The sequence below is a fragment of the Hemicordylus capensis genome, chromosome 4, assembly GCF_027244095.1.
Source record: "Hemicordylus capensis ecotype Gifberg chromosome 4, rHemCap1.1.pri, whole genome shotgun sequence".
NCBI classification, from domain to species: Eukaryota; Metazoa; Chordata; class Lepidosauria; order Squamata; family Cordylidae; genus Hemicordylus; species Hemicordylus capensis.
The window spans coordinates 205,660,156-205,680,659 of NC_069660.1; the positions used below are offsets into that span (position 1 = coordinate 205,660,156).

The following is a 20,504-nucleotide window of genomic DNA, read 5'->3' on the forward strand; positions in this document are numbered from 1 at the left end:
TTCAGGGGCTTAGGTGTGGAGTGTCGTTTCTCGGCGTTAGCTACATAAGAACTGCATTGCCGGAGCAGTTTCCAGCAGCGGTTAGCCCATCAACGGGAGAAGGCAGAAAGGCAGGAGCCCTCCCTGTAGCTTGTCCCCAGGCAGCATCTGAGGCTTGGAGGGGTTGCCGCCGCTGGGCAAGCAGGGATGTCCCATTGAGCTCTTGTGGCTCACGGCCATCGCTAGACCCCCAGCCCACGCCCAGGCATTTGTCCGATCCTATTTTGGGAGCCTTCCTGCTGCATCGCGCAGTAGCGAATTCCGTTCGTGAATGAAGCCTTCCCGCCCACTTAAGTGTTTGAAACCTCCGCGAACGGAGCCACCTCGGGCAGCAGAGGTGCTCCGAGAGTGAAGTGAATGAATGGCGCTTAGTCCCAACCGCGGCGGCGCACGGTGCTCCTTTGGTAATGGATTTTGACGGGACTGTATTGCGGATTGCCTAGAAACCTTTCTTGTCCTCTGCGGAGTGTCCATCCGTGGCCTCCTAAAGGGATGGGCAAATTAACTATCAAAGCCAATAGGATGGCGGGAAACTCCGAAATGCCCCGAACCTTTTGGAGAAGCCGCTGCCAGTCTGTGAAGACAACACTGAGCTAGATAGACCAATGTTCTGACTCAGCATACGGCAGCTTCCTATGTTTTGAGAACTGAGCGTGATGTATAGATTGAAGGAAGGGCACTTCTGTCCCTCAGATCTCCCCCGCCCAAGCCTAGAACAAACTTGACCACAAAATTAACGCAATGGCAGCCTGCCAGCGATGTTGCAGTCTGCTAGGTCCCGCATTATGCAAACAACAAAACAAATAGTATTCAGTTTTCTACCACGATTTTCTACCGCGGCTGCCTTTGGCAAATCCCAAAAGAAATGTGATGTCATTCCGTTAGGCAAGTGTGTGTGTGTGTGTGTGTGTGTGTGTGTGTGTGTGTGTGTGTGTGTGTTCCTGGCATGGAAAAGACTGGGAGGAAACTCACAATGTTGGAAAGAAGGAATAGTCCATTTGAATTTTAAGAAGTGTGACTTATTTGATCCTCTGTCCGACCGTCAATATGCTCCCTCTTCTTTCTGTCTGCGAAAAATGCTCAAGCCCAAAATTAAGGTTATAAAGTATAGCTAAGCATGCGGTATTCTAAGGTTGTGGTCCTCTCCAGCAACTTAAACGGAGAGAATTGCCCTTGGAAACCCACCGCTTCCACTTGCCTGCTTTCGCTTCAGAAAGAAGACGCTGTGCTTTTCCGTTTGCATTGAGGTTGAAAGGGGGAGAGGTCACATACCATGAAGGGAAAAGGAAATGCGCACTTGTTATATACATTTTATTGGGAGGGAACACTCCACCCCAACAACTTTGTACATCACAATAATTCTGAAACAAACCGACAAACGTTATACATAAGTGCAAATTATACTCTCCGGTTTAAAAGCAAATAGTGTGTGAGTATACACGAGATTTATTTCAAATAATTATTTTAAGATACTGTGATATAAACATTGTCTTCAAGAAAAGGGGGGGAACACGAATCTCAAACGTGATATTGGTTGCAATACTGGAAAACAGAACAAAATCCGGGCACGTTCTTGAAAAAGACACACTCGCAAGCATAGGCTCCCCAACACCTATCAAAACCTTTGTTAATACGGATTCCGCAAAGGCTCCTTGGGAGGAGAGGCATTAACCACACCCTTGGAGGGGCTGGGCGGGTGGGGGGGGGGAGAAAAAGTTGCCCACACAAACCAGTTTTCCGGCTTCTATTTAAACAGAAACACAGCAACAGTTGTTCTGTTAGAGTATTTGGTACTGAAGAACAAGAAATAAGTTTTTTCAAAGCACAATAATCTAGGGATACGATCCAATAAGAAGGAAGCATCCATACACCCATTGATTTTAGGGGGGAGTTAAGCGGCAAACAGGCCCCTTTGCTGAGGCAATGGAGAGCAATGGCTCCTCCATCAGCTGGGATGAACAGATTAACCTGGAGGGCGCCATATCCACACGGTTCACAGAACACTGCAATAGGAAGGAAGTGGGGGATACACGTGAACATTCAACCCTCCTCCCCCAGTCTTAAAAAGGTCCTGGCGTTCATACCTATCCCGCTTATTATGTTGGGAGCAAGTCTTTCTGAACTCGGTGAGACAGACTTTTCCAAGATCGGGAAGGATGCAAAGCACACGCTCAAATCTCCCTCGCTGAAATAACTGGGACGAAAAGGGAGTTAACTTTCTCCAGATCGTGCAGCAGGTTTTTGAACTACACAGCAAGTACTTCTTTTTAAGGGGAGACTTGTGGAACTCGAAGGCTGGCAAATTCCAACCGAGGTGGCTGTTTATTAATTATTATTTTTTTTAAAAAAAAATACTTAAAGAAAAGTGGGAGGTGGACCACATCTGCTTTATTGTGAGTTTACCTTAAAGCACTGGATATTAAAGTAATACTGTTGCTGGCTTTGCAGTAACGCCCCCGTCACAAACACAACGAAGCCCTCTCCTTACATTTTGGGGCTCTGCAGCACCGCTCTCCTAAGCATGTTTACTCGGAAGCAGGTCCCACTGAGTTCAATGGGAAGCCTGTGTGTAGGACTGAAGTCTTGAGCTCTCCTTTCCCAGCTAAGGGTTCAGTCCCTGTCCACACTCCTGTGGGCCCAAGCCTCGTTGAAGCCAGTTGCACTTAACTTGCGAGTGAGTCGGAGTGGAATCGGACAGCAGGGCTGCGATCCTGTGCGCCTTGAATGCGGGGTTCGGGCCCAGTGAATTCAGTGGGACCTGATTCCGAGTCAGCCCGCAGAGGCTCCGGCTGCAGTGCTAGGCACATTTTTTTCTAGGGGCGTCCCAGTGAAACCGGAGGGGCTTCCTTCCGAGTAAACATGCCTAGGACCGGGTGGCACGAGATCAAAAGGAAAGCGTGGGTCCCCTGCCTCGCGGCGGCTTCCAGACGTGGCTTGGCTTAAGAGACGGGCGTACTTACTACAGGAGGCTATGCGAGTGCAGGTGGGCATGAGGGGCGTCTTCCCTCCCCGCTCGCTGCGTGGGCGCGACGGAACTCGGAGCGAGGGTCTCACACTCCCCCGCCCCCCCCCAGCCGCCGCCGCTCCGCTTCCTTCTTCATCTTCTCAGGCGGCTAACAACACAAGTCACTGTTCACATCACGCAGGGCTTGATGTCTTGGCAGACGCTTTGGTGGTGGTGGTGGTGGTGGTAGTAGGAGCCGCTGGCCGACGGGTGGAAGGAAGAGATGCCGTTGAAGTTGAGGACGAAGTCCTTCCTGTCGCACACCGGGGAGGGGTGGTGCTGGTAGCGAGGCAGCCCCACTGCGAAGGAAGCGAGAAAGAGACAGCCAGTCCACAGAAGAGCTCCGGCCTGGGCGAGCCTGCGCCCTCCAGGCCTCCCAGAGCGGGCCCGCTAGGGGCGAGGAATGCCCGGAGGAGCCCGGAGGAGCGGCTGTCTTCTGCCAGAGAGGGAGCTTGGGTCGCCCTATCCGGGAAGGGAGGTTGGGGAATGGGGAGATGATCCAAGAGTTCAGACACGGGGGTTAGGGTGGAACAGGAGCGCCTCAATTATTAATTTTTGCTGGGGCGGGGGAGAAAATGTGGGGGGGGAGGCGATCCTAACAGCAGTCCAGTAAAATGGGGGCGGGGCCTCCAATGGTTGGGGAGGGGATCTGCACTTCTGGGGAGACTTGAGAGGGAGAAGCTCAGTAGTACTGCCCATGTTTACTCTGAATAAGTATCCACCCCCAGCACAGCAGTTCCTCCAGTGACTGTTGCTGGTGTCTGTCTTACATTTCTTTTTAGATCGAGAGCCCTTTGGGGACAGGGATCCACCTTATTTATTCCTTATTTCTCTTTGTAAACCGCTTTGGAAACTTTTGTTGAAAAGCAGTATATAAATTGTTGTTGCTGTTGAAATCAGTTCTGCTGAATTCAACGGGGCTTCCTGCCAAGGAAATGTACGTACACATAGGACTCCGTCCCACTGAACTCAGTGCGGCATACCTGAGTAAACGTGGATAGGACTGGGCTGCATTCTCACGATCTGGCCAACGCCAAGCACTTTGACAGCCCGATCCTATGCATGTTTACTCAGAGGTAGCTGGTATACACTAACTAGCACTAAGCAAGTACACTGTGTGCAGTGGAGCTGACGACCTACGTCTGCACGCCCGACACTTTCTGTTCCATCGTTTTCAGTAAGAGAGTGAGGCAGGAGGCTGCAGTCCTGTGAAGACTTAGTGTAGAGGAAAGCCCCACTGAAAACGGCTCCGAGGAAACGCGCACAGGCGTGCGTTGCACATCTCTCCCGTCTCAGCGAATGAGACTTTAAATGAGAGTTTGGATCCTGCCCTAAAAGGATGCCTGAATAAGGATTCTGGAGCAAATTAAACAATCACCCCAGTGACAATCGCCCCATCAGTGACAAGCATCCCAGCGCCTTTGCGCTCATAGGCCAGAACAATGGAAAGTGGGGAGAACTCCTGCACTTTCCCTTTCATCTCCAGCAGCAAAAAGGCTAGAGACGGAAGCTGGAGGGGCGGAGGCGTTCCCTACAAATTTGAGAAACAAACAAACAAACACACAAACAAACGAATAAGTAGGTTATTAAGGAATGATCCGGCCACGTTAAAGTTTCATTGATTTCAATGGGAGAGATTTACAGCGCAGGTTTACTCAGAAGTAAGTCCCAATAAGTTCAACTTGACAAGATGGAGTTTAGCCATAAACTTAGTAAGTTGGTTGTTTTTTTTTAAACCCTCAATTTTCACTGAATTGTGCCCTCCCTCTTTGAAGCTGAAAACTCAGGCGGGAAGCCTAAAGTATTGTGGGGGCGGGTGGGGGCTCGCTCTGTGTTAGTTCTGCCTGATCTAGCCCTATTTACAAAGGGAGTGAATTTAAATGTGAAATTCATCCTCTTGGCTCGTAGTCATGCTAAACCCTACCAGCCAATTCACCTTCTGGACAAGCCATAATTAGTCTATTGCAGGGTTCCTTAACCTTGGGCCCCCAAATATTGTTAGACTACAATTCCCATCATCCTCAGCCACAAAGGCCATGTCTCAGAATGATAGGAGTTGTAGTCCAACAACATCTCGGGGCCCAAGGTTAAGAAACTCTGGTCTATTGCCTTCAGGGGTATTTCCTATAGCAGGTCTCATTCCACTGACCATGCTGAACAGCATCACTAGTAGATGCTTTTCAAGTTTTAATCCTTCAAGCAGTATCTGTGCACAGCGAAACCGCGGAGTTGAACGATCCAGGGATTAACATCTGCGATCCTAACTGCAATGAGTCGCAAGGAAAGGAAAGGAAAGGTTGTGCCGTCAAGTAAAGTCCCTTGATTTTCAGTGGAACCTGCTTTTACATGAGCATGAGTTCCCTTAATACTTATACAGGGAGAAAGTAGAAATGATTCGGTTTGGGACAGAATCAGCCTCCTGGACGATGTGTGGACTCTTTTATTTACTTAACGTATCTTAGACCGCCTTTCAACCTTTTTCCCCCAAGGCGGTTTACAATCTAAAAGGAAGTAATAACAAAATCCTAAAAACTATTCGGGATTAAATCAAAATGTAATAATCCTCGGTGGGGAGAGGCCATAACACAGGCTTTGCCCTGCCAACGGGCAAAGAGGCACCTTTTACCGTGGTGATTCTCTTTATTTAGCAGGGGGAGAGTAACAGCCCTATCCACCCCCAGCACAGTACCTCCAGTGACTGTTGCTGGTGTCTGTCTTATGTTTCTTTTAGATTGTGAGCCCTTTGGGGACAGGGATCCGTCTTATTTGTTTGTTATTTCTCTGTGTAAACCGCCCTGAGTCATTTTTGGAAGGGTGGTATTATTATTATTGTTGTTGTTGTTGTTTGCATGCAGAAGATTCTTCTACCGAGCTATAAGGACCAATGGTTCAGGTCAATAAAAACCCACCGCAGGTTTACTGAAACTGCAGGCCCTGTTATAAAAGGTAGACCCTTAATTGACCTCCCATGGATTCTGAGTGATTTTTCCAAGAGATCAATAAATGGTCTGCGATGGCATTTCATTTATTCATGAGAAGCTGTGATACCAATACAAATACTTGGGTGTTATTTCATACATTCTAACTGCCACCGGTATTATTACCGATTTTGCACCCTGATGCTTAACCTGTTTACATACCATTTGGAACTTCCTTTCAATTAAGGCCACTTGAGGTTAGAACCCTAGCGTAGTTTACTGCAGCACAGAGTCGTGGATCTGAAGGTTTCAGGAACCCCTGCAATGGGGCAGCATCTCCCAGTATCCACAGAATGGCTCAGAAAGTTCAGGCGATGCTTGGGAATAGTAGGAAGTCCTACGATTTTGGCGAAAAGGCTCATTATGGCCAAGAGAGAGGGAAATGCAGAAGTGGGTGCGCAAGAACAGAGATTTGCAAAATCTTTTGCTGTATCTAGTTAAATACCAGCAGCGAGAGGGATGCACTACATAACCTCACTAAAGCGAAATGCTGGGCTTTAGATAATGGTATATCTGAATTCTAAATACCTCAAATGAAGGCTGGACTTCACCAATATCGGAGGACCTTTCCCCCCACATAAAATGTCCCGAGAAGGGTCTTTCCTGAATAGCCTCTGTTGGTGACTCAAGTAAACTAGGTACTACTCGGCCCGTTAAATGAACTTACAGGGGGCGATCCCCTTGAACATACGATCTGGGAACTCCGTTGGTACTGCAAGCTGCTTCATTTACAGTACTTAAGGCCGCAGTTCTGTGCACACCTACTTTGGAGTAAGCCCCCTTAAACTGAATGGAACTTACTTCCAAGTAAACGCGGCAGGGATCGGACCACAGAATGTGGATGCCGATAATTTACCTGGAGGTAAGGATATGGAGGGTCCGGCCGCAGGGCTGACTTGGGAAACAGCTGGCGCCGCTTTAGGTGTTCCGACAGGTAAATCCCAAAGCCCCCTTCCCGCCTGTTTGCCTGGTCCCCCTAAGTGTGGCTGGTCTTCTAGGGCTTTGGGGGAACCAAGTCACCGCCACTACGCCTTCCTAGTCCCAGCTACTCCTAACCAGCCTTTAGGCCTCAGCTCCATCCCATCATCTGGGCGCAGTCCTAAAAAAAAGTAGAATCGAAGAAGAGTCTCTGGACAAGTGTAGAGTGCATTTCTTTCGCAGCTAAGTAAAATCAGTCCAGGTGAGTCTGTGGTGCGGGGCCATCGTTTCCAGAGAGATCACGAACCTGACTTTCAGGCAGCTTTGAACAAAGGTAGGCTTTAGCACTACGCCCCTTTAAAGGAGAGCAAGAAACAAGAAATGATGGCTTTGGTCTGATTTCCACCGCGGGCTGGAGGTTTCTCTTGACGTTTTGCAACTGGAAATAAAAACCCCGTTTGACTTTTTGTAAGGGCCAGAGGTGGAAAGTGGAGAAGCTGGTTGCTGTTTCCCTTAAACCGCCTCCCACCACCCTTTAACACCTCCTCTTGGGATCCAAGAGGGCGTGCGTAGTAGTGGTTAGAGCGCTCCTGTCTCTTTCTCCCTGGCCTGGCCCTTCGCTCACCCCGCAGCGTTCCCTTTGGCAATAGAGATTATTTCGCTGGATTTTCTCAGTCTTTCTAATAACGCGCCTGGTATGCTCATAATGAAACCGGCGCGCTTTATTGCAACCCTGATTCAATCAGTTCGGCTCGGTTTAATAGTGTGCGAAAAATGTTCGGCTCCCTCCCTCTTCTTCCTTCCCTGTAAGCCTCCAGGAGCAGCGACCTCTGTTTCCAATCTTTCGCGGGGACCGCGCGGGGGGGGGGGGCGAGGCTCAAAAGAGCCCGAGATTTAGCATCTCCACGGCACTAAATCCTGGATGATCTGATGGGTCTTTACTGACCGATAAAAATCAATGGAGACAGATATTGCGCTCTCAGCTCAGAAAAAGGAGGGTTCCAAAATGCCAGGTATTGGATTCGGGGCGGAGATCTTAAGAAGGAGCGCCTGAAGTTCTTGACCCAGCCGCCTGCCGCCGTCGCAAGTCTGAGGACTCCCTGATGATCCTGATCTTAAACACCTTTCCTTACGTCTTAAGTGCCACTGAGATGGATCTCAGTTAACGCCACAGAAGGAGGCTCCGATCCTGGCTATAACAACTTGGCAGGAAGTCCCATTACAGAAAGGGAGGGGCCCATGGGCACCTCTTCTGCCCTCCCGCCTCGTGCCTCAGCGATATGGCCTTTCACTTACATTTCATTTCACCGAAGGTTTTGCATACACATGCCAAGCCTAGGTGAAATCTTGACCTCAAATCGCGCGATGCTTTTAAGGCTGCCGGTCTTTAAACTTGGGAATGAGTTTAATTAAAGTCAGTGATTTACTTCCGAGTAAACATGCTACGATCATGTTGCTTATGTAAAAACAATTGCATTCGAAGCCCCTTCCTTCCTTCCTTCCTTCCTTCCTTCTTCTGCTAATAACGTGAATTCTAGTTCCACTTGTTTTAAAATTCCCGAATCAATTTTAATAGCATTGTTAGCAAACCCCACCCCAGTATCAAAGCGGCTGTTCTCTATAACAAAAAGTTTCTACGTTGTGATTTAAGAAATTCCCCCATCTACTTCCATCACTTGAGCAGCGATTGGCAAACTACTTGTTTTAGAGCAGACCAGTTCCACTGACTTTAACGAGCTTACTCGGGTTTCGGGATTGTAACTTCCAGAACAGAAGTTTAAGCCGCAATCCTGCACACAGTCCAGCCGCTTAAATCCCGTTGTCTTCTTGGGGCCTTCTAGCAGAATCGCAGCCTCAGTTTGTAGCCAATGAGTCCAAGCTAACAGGATTCACTTCGGAGTAAAGGTCTCTAAGAGCAGTACCGAGTTGGTTTCAACTGGGTTTTGGATCAGATCTCCCCGAACCGAATACTATTTCTCAAATTCGCCAAATGTTTAGATGTGAAAAAGATGTGAGTTCACGAATCGACTGAAAGAGTCTAATCATCGATGTAATCTTTTAAAAATTAAGGAGAGGGGTTGTTTTGGAAGAGAACGGTGTATTCAGATGTGGAAACTGGAAAAAGTAAATTTATTTATGGTGGGATTCACTTCCCAGTCTCCCGATCCATTCCTTAGTAGTGAACTTTCCACACGTGCAATCCCCATCCTAATAGCCTACGCCTGCAATCCTATGTACACTGAGCTGGGTATCATAGGACAGGGTGGGACTTACTTCTGAGTAAACACGCATAGGGTGGCGTTGAAAGTGTGTTTACCTTAGACTCAAGGTATGAGGAGTTGCACATAAAGGTCGAAGTCTTGCTGGAAAGAACTCCCACTTTCTCCTATGCATTTTATTTATTCGGAAATAAGTCCCATTAAACGCCGTGGGACTGACTCGCCTAATAAGTGTGTTTAGGATTGTCGCCTTCATCTCCCTCCAAGTCTTGCCTTTTGGGTGTGGGAGGTCTATTTCCCCGGTTTTCCTTCCATTTCTAGAGGAGCTTCTGAACTCTGCAATCTTTCCCACTACGGAAGAGCCTCTGGTTTTCAATTCCCAAGCTAAAAAGAAAGCGACTGGGGGGATGCCGGAGAGAAGGACTCCGCCACGCAGATGATTGACAGCAGGTCGCCGGCAAGCAAACCCAGGCTGTGGACAAGGTCGTCTGTATTTGTTACTTGTTGAAATTCCCATAAAATTGAACAAGACCCCGCTCTCATCTGGGTTAAGTCAAGCTCCAATCCCCTTCGGTGTGGTCCAGCCCAGACTGTCTTTGTTTAGTTAACCTCCGAGACCCACGTTTAAAAGGGCTATTTGGAAAAAATTCCCTCGTAAGAGCCCAACATCTTTTACCCATTTCGGTGCCTGATTTTCTCCGCAAGGTCTCTTCCACCCAGATTCTCTCCCCCCCCCACCTTCCCCTTTCCTAAAAAGCAACACACCGAGAAGAGAGGAAAACCGGGCAGTTTCCTCCTTCCAATTATAGGAATAGGTGGCGTCTCATCTTAGCTGCTTCTTTAGCACTTTTGTGTGTGGGTTGCGAAAGAAAATCCACAAGAACGTCTCCTCCCTAGGCATCCCTCGGGGTTATGCAGGGATTGTGTCGCCCTCTTTTTCTATTAAACTGCGAGCATCCTCAAAGTTGGACTTCACAAATAGGATCTGATTTTTTAAAAATCGGTTATATTTTCCCCAATTTAAAAAGTTTAAAATGTAAACTAACATGGGATAAAGCTACTAGCTGTTATATCTGTTAAATACCTAGCAGTGCTCTTTTTACTCAAATAAAATTAAGGGGGAGGGGATACATCCAGGCAAAATGCAACACGTTTCCCACGAAGGGATTTATTGGGATAGGGACTTGCATATGCGTCGCTTTGGCTGGATCATTTTTTGGTTTATAAAGGTTCCCCGCAGCAGCTCGCAATTTTCCCTGCCATCTATCTTTTCCTAGAAGAGGGTTTTTAAAAGGACATCTAGATCAACTCTGCTGCGCGGTTCCAGCCCTGTTTACTTGGAAGTAAGGCCCATTGATTTCAATGAGGACGACTTCCAGCCACAGAAGCAATCTTAGGATTGCACTGATGCTCCCCGATAGCCCCATCCTAGGCATGTTTACTCGGGAGTAAGTCCCACTGAGCTCGATGCATTCCAAACCAAGGCTTTAATCATGTGCTCACTTACCTGGAAGTAAGCCCCACTGAACATGTGCATGTGCATAGGAGGGAGCTCGAAAAGTAGCATCTCTAGATAGATTCATAACTCCCAAAATCGTTACAAGACCAAGGTAGATCCCTGGTGATATTTTACAAGCCCATGGCGATATTTTAGGAAGCGGGGGGGAAATCCCATTTGCTATGACTCTCAAGCTAATAATCACAACTGGATGTTCCACTATCTACCTAGAAAGCGCCTGACTGCCATGCTAGCATTCCCGTTAAGAAAAGGTGAAGCGGGGGTGGGGAGGAATCAACAGAACTGAAGTAAGATTTTGATCAGCAATTTAAAAACACAAAGCAAAAAAGTTTAAGTCAGGGTTGATCTTTACTGACCCGGCATTTTACTTAACTTGTTTTCTTAACTTGTTTTCAGTCACAAGGATGTCCTGGGGCTCTTTTTTTTGCGAGGGGGGGGGGAATCGTATATCCCCCCCTCCTCCATTGCCTGAATGCGGTTCTCCTTCTCTTCGAACAATAGGTCTATTTTCCCCACTGGAAGCCGCTTTTGTTTTCTCACGTCAAAGCTGCTGTTTTCAGAGAAAACACCAAGGAGCCCGAGCATCGGGGCTTGTTATGGGGGCAGCCGTTATCTGACAGCTACAACTTAACCTGAGAGAGCGGATGAATTTATTGCCTCGCCCCCTCCCCTTTCGTGAAAAAGTCAATTTTCCCATTAAGACCCCACAACCGCCTCTTTTGTGGTATCTATTTGTAGTAATCAGCTGTGAAGCCTGAGGATATCAAATATGCAGTGGATGGATGCATCCAAAGTGATGCGCCCTGACATGAGGGTGATGGACCCATCTAAGATTACGATTCTCAGTGCCCTTTGAGTTCCTTGAGACTTACTTCTGAGGAGGTATGCTTGGGATCTCAGTCAGGTACAGTACTCTCAAATATTAAGTCACATTTCTGTTTTCAGAAGCAAAAGCAAGCGATTCAACTCCCTCCACTCTTTCAAGGATCCAACATCAGCTTAACGCCCCCCCCCCCAACCACAAAAAACCCCTCCCCAGTTTCTTTTAAGGACTGCCTCCTTAATCTCCCGATCCATCAGTTAGCAGTTCAACTTTCATAGACTTTCCACACGTACAATCTCCATCCCAAAGCCCAATGAAATGTTAATTCGCTGGCTAAAATGCTGCAGTGAAGTTGTACATGCGGAAAACAACCGGCCTTTTCAAAGTTTGAGGGAGTCCCTTTAATTCCAACAGCACTTACTCCAAGTAAGTGTATATGGAGTCGTAAGTCAAATCATACTTTCATACTCGGGATTAATTCATTGGGACCATTACGACTCCCTGGTTCGAACCCCTTCGTGATTTGATAGGGTGGGCGAGTGGGGTGGGTGGGTGTCCACGCCTTGGTGTGAATCTGACCGAAAGTACAAAAAGTGGGTTTAAACACCTTACTTTGATATAGATTTTCCTGGAATTTTCCTTTTATTTCAGTCGAATGTATTTCAGTCGAACGTATTTAAGCCTGCACGTTCCCACTATGTCATGGATCTGCATTACTCCCCTTATTTCCCAGTTTAGACTGGAAAGCAATCAAGTGAGTATACTTACAGGACAATGGCCCTGATCCAGCTCTAGGCTAGCTTTATTGCCTCCTGGGATCAGTTGCTTCACCGTCCTCACTGGATGCATTCCCATCCAGGACAAACCCATTGGTCATGTGGGGCCTGGCGCTGCACTCGCATCAGCGGCCGGAGACGGGCAACACATTATGGACTGGTGCTGTGATTTACACATCCTCTTGAAACCGAATCCCATTGATTTTTCCCCTGGAACTTAGTTCCAAGGAAGCAGCACGGCCTTAGACTTGGATCCGAAGCTCCTTGCTTGGAAGTAAGTGACAGTGAAATTCAGGGGCATGAGGCTGTTGCTTCTAACGGAAGGACGGTTCGTAGAAATCGGTTAGGACTGACACCCACCCATCACTGTACATGGAGCGGGTATGGATGGGATTTTGGCTTCTGAGTGAACCTGACCGCTGCCCAAATCTCACTTGGAATCGATGAGGTTGGGAGCCGCATCCTGCATTCACACTTGAAAGTAAGTCGAAGCGAATTCAAGTCGGTTTACTTTCAAGTCGAAGGGGCTGAGGGGAGGGGAAAGGGGTGGAGACCGGGAGCCGCTTCTGTACCTGAGAGGTCTTCCCTGCCGTTCTGGTGCAGGTAGCTTTGCTCCAGCGAGTAGGAGGCCACTCCAGAGTGGATGCTGGTGGGGGCGGCGGGGGTGGGCGGCGGCGGCAGGGCCTGCTGCTTGAGATAGGGCGAGGCCGCCGAGGAGGTCCAGTGTCCCGCGGGGCTGCCGTAGGGCGAGTGGCACTCGATGGCGCTGGCCATGGCGGGCGAGGAGGGCACCGGGCTGCTGCTGCTGTCCGGCCCGTAGTCGGCGCCGTTGGAGGGGACGGGGCAGCTGGCCATGTAGGTGGAGCCCGGGTTGGGCGACATGTGCGGGAGGTGGTGGGCCTCGTAGGCGCCAGCCTGCATCACGTCCAGGGGGGTGTAGCCGTTGGGGTGGCAGCCCAGGGGGGCGGCCGGGGGCGCCTGGAAGTCGAAGCCCTGCGGGAGGAAGCCCAGGCCGTTCACCATGCGGTGGTACATGGTGGGCTTGAGCGCCTGACATTTCCTTCGGAAGCCACGCGGGCGCCGTCGGAAGGAGCCTTCCTCGAACATGAACTCGCTGGCCGGGTCGATCGTCCAGTAGTGGCCCTTCCCGGGCCGGCCCAGGCCTTTGGGCAGCTTGATGAAGCACTCGTTGAGCGAGAGGTTGTGGCGCACCGAGTTCTTCCAGCCCTGGTAGGCGCCGCGGAAGAAGGGGAAGCGCGCCTGCAGGAACTGGTAGATCTCGCTCAGTGTCAGCCGCTTGGAGGGCGAGCTCTGGATGGCCATCACGATCAGCGCGATGTACGAGTAGGGCGGCTTCTCCGGGCGCCGCAGCCCCGAGCTGACTTTCTTCGCTTTCGACGGAGCGGACACCGAGGCGCTGCTGTTGCTGCTGCTGCTACTGCTGCTGCTGCTGCTGTTGTTGTTGTTGTTGCTGCTGCTCGACGACTCCAGGGCGGAGGGCGGCGGAGCCGGCTGCTGGCTCATCAAGGCCGGGCTGCGAGGCACCGGGGCCCCGATCTCGGAGCTCATGGAGGCTGCTCCTCCTGGGCCAGCTCCTCAGCGATCTGGAAGCGGAGCCCTGAGCATCCCTCCCTCCTTCCTTGCGCAAGCCTCCCTCTCTCTCTTTCACATAAGCACAGCGCCCCCTCCCTCTTTTCCCAGCCTGGCCTCCCCCACTCCGCCTCCCCGATTCAGAAGCTTTCAGCTCTCTCTAGCACTCCGGCTCCGCTCTCTGCCCCCCACCTGGTGGCCATCCTGAAGCCTTTAAAGAAGAGGAAATCCACAAAACCCCCTCGCCGCTTTTGCGTAAAAGCTGCGCAGCCAAACAGAATCTGCGGACGCCTATCAGGACCTTAAATCTGTCGCCTGCCCGAGAAACTTCCCCCTCCCCTTTCCCTAAATCTCCTTCCCTGTTGAGTCTATCCAAGAAATCAGCCCAGGGGGAGAGGAGAGAGAGAGAGGAGGAGAAGGAGGCGGGAGGGAAAGAGGGAGGGCGCAGCTCCTCTCCAGCTGGCCTCTGTCCACCCCCGCCTCCAGTCCTGCGGGCTGCCCGCTGAGGCTCCAGATCCCTCTGGCTGCCATCCTCAGAACACGCAATTATACCATCCATCACGCTGCTCGGAGACAGTTGCTCAGCCTCTCAGCCTCCCAGCCACACGCCCAGCACCAAACTCCGAAGGCAAGGCGCGGGTCTCTTCCCGTCTCCTTTCCTATTCCTGGCATGGCAATCGCCAGCGATCTGGGCGAGCTCCAAGGCGAGCTCCTGGTTGGGGAGCTTCTGCCAGCAGGGCAGGAAGAACTACATTGCCTAGGCTGAGCATAGTGACACCCAGGTCTTGGGACTGTGGCTTCCTTGTGTTGCCTTGCTTTGGAAGACACACTTATCAACCCGAATCTATTTTAATATTTAGACTGTGTTTATCACCTGCCTGTCTTCCAACACTGAACTCGAGGTAGACCACACGAGGTTCTCCGGTGGTTTCTCACCAAGGCACTGTCCAGACCTAGATCTGCTTAGCTTCAGCAAGGGGGGTGTCTTATGTGCCCCCACGATGCCTATGACTGAGAAAGGCCACTGAGAAATTTGTCTTTGGGTTCAGCGTGGACCAGAACTGCAGGTTTAAAATCTGACCCAGGATCATGAGTTAGGGATACAGTCAAGAAGACAAGCTCTGTGATCTTAACTGCATGGGCCCCCATGCAGTTCTAGTTCTAGAATCTAGAGCTATTGGCCTCGGACTTGAATGCCCATCCACATCAACAGAGGAGTCTGTACAAGTTCAGCAGGGGTGAGCATCAGCACTTCACCCGGCCCTCATCGTCTTTGCTGAATGGAGGGAGAATCTTATTAAAATCAGTGAAGTGAGTTCCTGAGACAGTTGACAGTTGCAAGGCCTTCTACAAACAGGAGAAAGGTTGAGTAGCACCCACATTACTTTCCCTTCCTTCTAGCACCACAGAGGGAAGCCACTTGATTTCCTTTTGTACTCATCTTTGCTTAGAGCCCCTTTGTGTGGAAACCGGCTTTAAAAACTTGATTTCAGTGGTACCTTGTGATTTCATTTAGCGAAACAATTGCACATTTAATAACAATAAACAAGCCTGGGAAGCTGAGCTCCAATCTTCCCATTCTGCAGACTGGGAACTGAGGCTCAGGCTGCAAGACTTCCCCCGGGCCACCCAGTGAGCCCACAGGAAGTGAAGAAGATCAGATCTCATTCCTGGATCGACCACACTGGCCGCCTTTCTCATTCTGATTCCTACTTTGCCTCCACCTCACTTCCATGTCCTTCCTCTTTAGACCCTTAGAGATGGCTCTAGGAATTCGGAGAGGGGAATGCTGCTGTGCTGTTCACAAACTGGCAATTGTCTAAAGAGGAGAAGCTGGAAGAAATGCCCACAGGCAAACTCATTTCTAATGAAGAAGATTCATTACCTCACTGGAAGTCTGGCTGAGGAATTCAAATGCAATCTGACCAAGGAAGGGTGGCAGGAAGAAGGAATAATTATGTTTCATCACCTCCATACGCATTTGTTCTTTGGCATTGCAAAGGATTTTGGAAACTTTAGTTCGCTGGTCATCTCAATGATCCACTAGGAGAAGAAATCAGAGAAGGTTATTTTCTTTATTCCCATTGTACAAATGGACGGACTGAGTCCAGGAGGGAGAGTTTGGTTTGCTTCAACCAAATCCATCCTGCAGAGATTACATCTAAATTGCAGTAGGGTTACCCAGGGCCAAACAAATATCAAGCCCAACTATGAAAACAATATTTTTAATTGTCTTTTTCTTCTTTGATATATGACTTCTTCAGCCAGATCCTAAACATGTCATTTTGGAAGCAAAATCCATTAACCTCTTTGCTTCGAAAAGGAAGCCTAAATAGAAAGGTCCCTTGTACAGTCTCAGAAAAATCCTCTGAGGTAGATGACAATGATTCTTTTCCACTGCACAGATTAGCTTGTGAACCACCTCAGGAGTCAAAGACTGAGTCAAGGATCTCATCTCTCTCAAAAATCCAGGGTTAATGCAAACCATATTAATACAAATTCCAGTAAGACAAAATCCAAGTATTAATACAAAGAGGAATAATGGACACAGTCTAGCCAAAATTGTCCTTTCAAGTTCCACTAAGGTGGATTAAAAATAATAATTAAAGCTTTTTATTATTTAGATAGAATAAATAAATAAATAAACAAAACACATAGAACACTGATTATTCATCTTGACAAAACAACTCCCAACTCCAATTAACATGCCTGAATTACCCAAACATATACTAATCCAGCGCTTCCTAACCTTGGGTCTCCAGCTGAATCTTGGATTGCAACTCCCATCATGGCTCCCAATGGCTTGGCCATTGTGGCTAGAGATGATGGGAGTTGTAGTCAAACAACATCTGAGAATCCAAGGTCGGGAACTTCTGCATTAATTCTATCTCTCTCTACTTTAGAACTCCCATATACCACCCATCCTTATCTAAGGAGAAGGAAAAGAAAGAAAATTGAAAGGAGAAGCAGGCTTATATTTTATTTAAAATATTTATATCCCACCTCTCCAGTGCAATATTTCTGTGGGGATCTCACAGAAATAATAAATCACAATATATTTAACCACTGAAAAATAATGTGACTTCAGTGGCTAGAGATAGTCCCCCATAATGGTTTTTTAAAAAATTCATTTGCAAACGTTTTTACTCATGACAGCATTGCTTGTCCTCAGAACAGCCCCACTCACTGTTGATTCCCATTGTACAAGTGGAAGAACCAGACTGAGAGGATTGGCCCAAGTTGCCTCCCCCTCCCCCAGTGAGTCCAGGAGTGACGCTGGGCTTTAAACCTATGTGCTTCCTAGCACCACTCAAACCCCACTGAATCTCCGTTCTGGCCCTCAGGAGGAGGAGGCCCAGCAGGGAGGGGTACAAATGTCCCTCCATACAAGCAACTTGTCCCCTGAGGTCCTGCCTATGGCTGAATCCTTACCTGTTGTACCTTGAAGGAAAGCTGCTGTTTGCATTGTCAGAGTGCTTTTCTTTATTATTGTCAATAAATGTGCTTGTGTGTAAATGTATATGTAAAGGTAGATACAGATATAGACAAATAAATGAAAAGAATGGTTGTGGGAGGGGGTGTCATTTGATTTCCATTTATGTTTAGGATGGGAGCATGAATGTAAAAGACCCTGCTCCTTCGCTTTCTACATTCTAACATGTCGGACAAAGTTGGTCCTCCCCACCCGCAATGCTTTTTGCCCCTTCTGTGTCCCCCCTCAATGTATATTTTCCTCTAGTGCTGCCATTGCCTCACAGAACAACCTCCACAATCATAGCAGACAGAGAAGGAGAGGGGACCTGGGGCCTGGGCAGTCCAAAGCCCGGTTGGTACCTGGAGAAATGGACATCTCAGGCCTAGTGTGCGGGGTGATACCAATTCAGATCACAGATGGAGGCTGACTGCTCCCCCACAGAGCAAAACTCCCATGACGTAGAAAACGTGGGTATCAGGGTGAAGGGTTCTAGCCTAGCCTTTGCCCTGAGATGTTAGTTTTCCATGGGAGTGTTTTTGGGTTGTTGTTGTTGTTTTTAACTGGGAGGAGGTTTCTCATCATGCGGGTCTGAATTAATACAGCCAGTGGTGCACCCAGGTAATTTTGGAGCCTGGACCTAAAGGCCTTTGGAGCCCCCACCCCTCTCCTGCAAATGAAGCATCATCATGCTGGGCCAGGCGACCACACAGCCTGGGACAGACTAAAAAGGATTTGGGGGCCCTCAGGGGCTGTGCAAAGCCTGGACTTTTCGGCCCAAGTCCAGGGGTAAAGAGCACCTCTGCAGCCCGAAAGTGGTCAAGCACTGGAGCGAGCAACAACTAGGCCTCGGCGTTGGTGGTGCTTTGCTGAGCTGGCTTTGGGGAGGTGGCGGGGGGGATCGTGGGGGGAGGAGGGCCTGCTGGTCTCAGACAGTGACCTGGAGTTGAGTGGAAGCAGGCTTTTTCCATCAACCCTCTGCCTGACTTCTACCACCCACAGAGCCCAAGTGTCAGTTTACCGCCTTGAGTCGGGCTCCTTTTCCCTCCGCTCCGCCAGTAATTAGACAAAGCAAAGCTAAATTAACTGAACAGGCGTCGACAGCTTCCTCCAGATCACCGCCGCTCGGTCCCTGGGAAGAGGGCCCGAAAATGGCTTGATTGTACCTGAAAATCAGCTAAGAAAACACGCCTCAGCTCGGCAGTGTTTACGACACCATTTAAGCCCCCAAGAAAGTCGGAGGAGGGGGGCGCGGGCCGGAGGATCAGCGCCCTGTCGCGGGGACAGTGTTTACCCTGCAGCCGGGCAGCGTCGCGAAGGGGTGCGGGGTGTGTGTGGGGGGGTGCTCCTTCGTTCCCACAGCCCAAGCCGTGGCTGATGCCTTGGGACGGAGCATGTCACCCCCTCGCCACATTTCAAACATTTTCTTCCAGACAGCATTCGAATTCCCCTCAGCCTGATCCGTGAATGACATCCCAGTTCCTTCCCTCTTCCTGGGCTGACCTTTCCCTTCAACGGATCATTTCCTTGGCAAAGGGCATCTTAAATCCCCGAAAAGGTTCAACAGAGAGGAGGCATGTGCCCTGAAATGGCTCCACGCTGCTAACAAGCCTCAGACAGTTTCTTTCAAGCGATAACTAACCGGGTTGGCGATGGGGGCGAGAAGGAGCGACGCGAGTTAATTTTCGGCTGATTAAAAACAAATCAGACAGGATGGACCTAGCAGAGCCTTATCAGAGTCGCGGGTCTTCTGCAATAAGTTGGTGCGACCGAAATGAGCTCAGTGATGTCCCTGTTTATTTCCGGCTCCTTATCTCTGCCCCCCCCCCCATTCAGGAACCTGTACTCTTGCATCCTTAAAGATGCACAGTGAGTGCGTATTTATATACACCTTTGATGTTAATTGCCGCTGTGACATCTACCAATTCTCAGTTTGGTCCTGTACAGGTGGGAAAGTCGCCGACATTGTTCAGATTGTAGAGCTGAGCCGGTGTGCATCATCAGACGATGAAGAAGATGGTTGCTTTATATGTTTGTTTCTAAAACGTCTATAGGCCAGGAGTAGGCAACCTAGGTTCTGCAGCTGTTGATGGTCTACAACTTCCATCACCACCAAACAAAATTTATGGCGGCTGGAGAGGATGGGAGCTGGAAATCCAAGGTTGTCTGCTCCTGCACCAGGGAATGTATATACAGATATTTGAGGCTTCGATCCTGAGTATGTTGGGCATATTATTGTACACGATAATGTCATTACAAGCAACTTGAAAGTATGTATGAGAGGGTGTTTCCATCCTGAAGCATCCCTTCTGTCAAAGACGCGTACTTGGACAAGACCTTTGCTTTCAGCGAATCCTTTGAGAGGAACCTGTCTGGCTTCCGGACGTACTTGTGACAGAGGGCCCTATACAGTTTTAACTCTTTTCAACAGAACAGTTCAAAATAACAGTTTTTAAAATAATTACAAAACAGTTCAAAAAGAACAGTTTTAACTATTCTGCCATAACCCTGATAGTTGAATAATGGCCGAACTTGGATTTTCCTCTCCATTCTTTTTAATGCTTACTCGAATGCGATGCGGAGATTCTGACAGACGTTACAGGCATTGAGAGTATAAATTTGCAGGATTATTCCGAATTAATTTAATCCGGAGTAAACGAGTAGTGTCGTCTTGTGAATGCCGCACTCCAGTCCACTGCAATTTGACTCAGGGTGTAGCTCTAAGTATACTTACAAAGAAATCATCCCCGTGGAACTTAGTGGGAAACCTCAGAGAAAATATACTTAGGAGCAACCTGTTAGCAGCAGTAACTCCTTTTGAATGCAATAGCACCTACTTCCAGGGATTGCGTGTAGGGTGGCAGGGATGTAGCTATAATTGAGATAAGGGGTTCAAAGAACCCGGCCCCCCAGCTCCTGAGGTCCGCCAGCTCCCTCCCTCCCTATTTTCCTATTTTCTTCACTATCTCCCTCACTCCAAGGGGCAGCCCGAGAGAGGCGCAAACACGGCCCTCTCTCCCCCTAGCTACGCCCCTGTAGGTTGGGTTGCACTCCTAAAAGTACTTACCGGGAAGCAAATCCTATTGAAATCAATGAGCCTTACTTCTCAGTAAATGCGGAGCGACTGATCTCAAACTGGCTCCCCCCCCCCACAAAAAAAACCCCA

At 49.1% G+C, this 20,504-nt stretch overlaps 1 protein-coding gene across 1 annotated transcript; it reads right to left on the reverse strand.

The window, feature by feature from the left end:
- Window positions 1-1,361: 1,361 nt before the first annotated feature.
- On the reverse strand, window positions 1,362-14,035 carry FOXF2 (forkhead box F2). Its single transcript, XM_053242870.1, has 2 exons — window positions 12,849-14,035; window positions 1,362-3,342 (listed from the first exon to the last, which is right to left on the reverse strand). Exons 1-2 carry the CDS (start codon window positions 13,843-13,845, stop codon window positions 3,173-3,175), a joined length of 1,167 nt encoding a protein of 388 aa, XP_053098845.1. The 5' UTR covers window positions 13,846-14,035; the 3' UTR covers window positions 1,362-3,172.
- Between the last annotated feature and the right edge of the window lie 6,469 nt (window positions 14,036-20,504).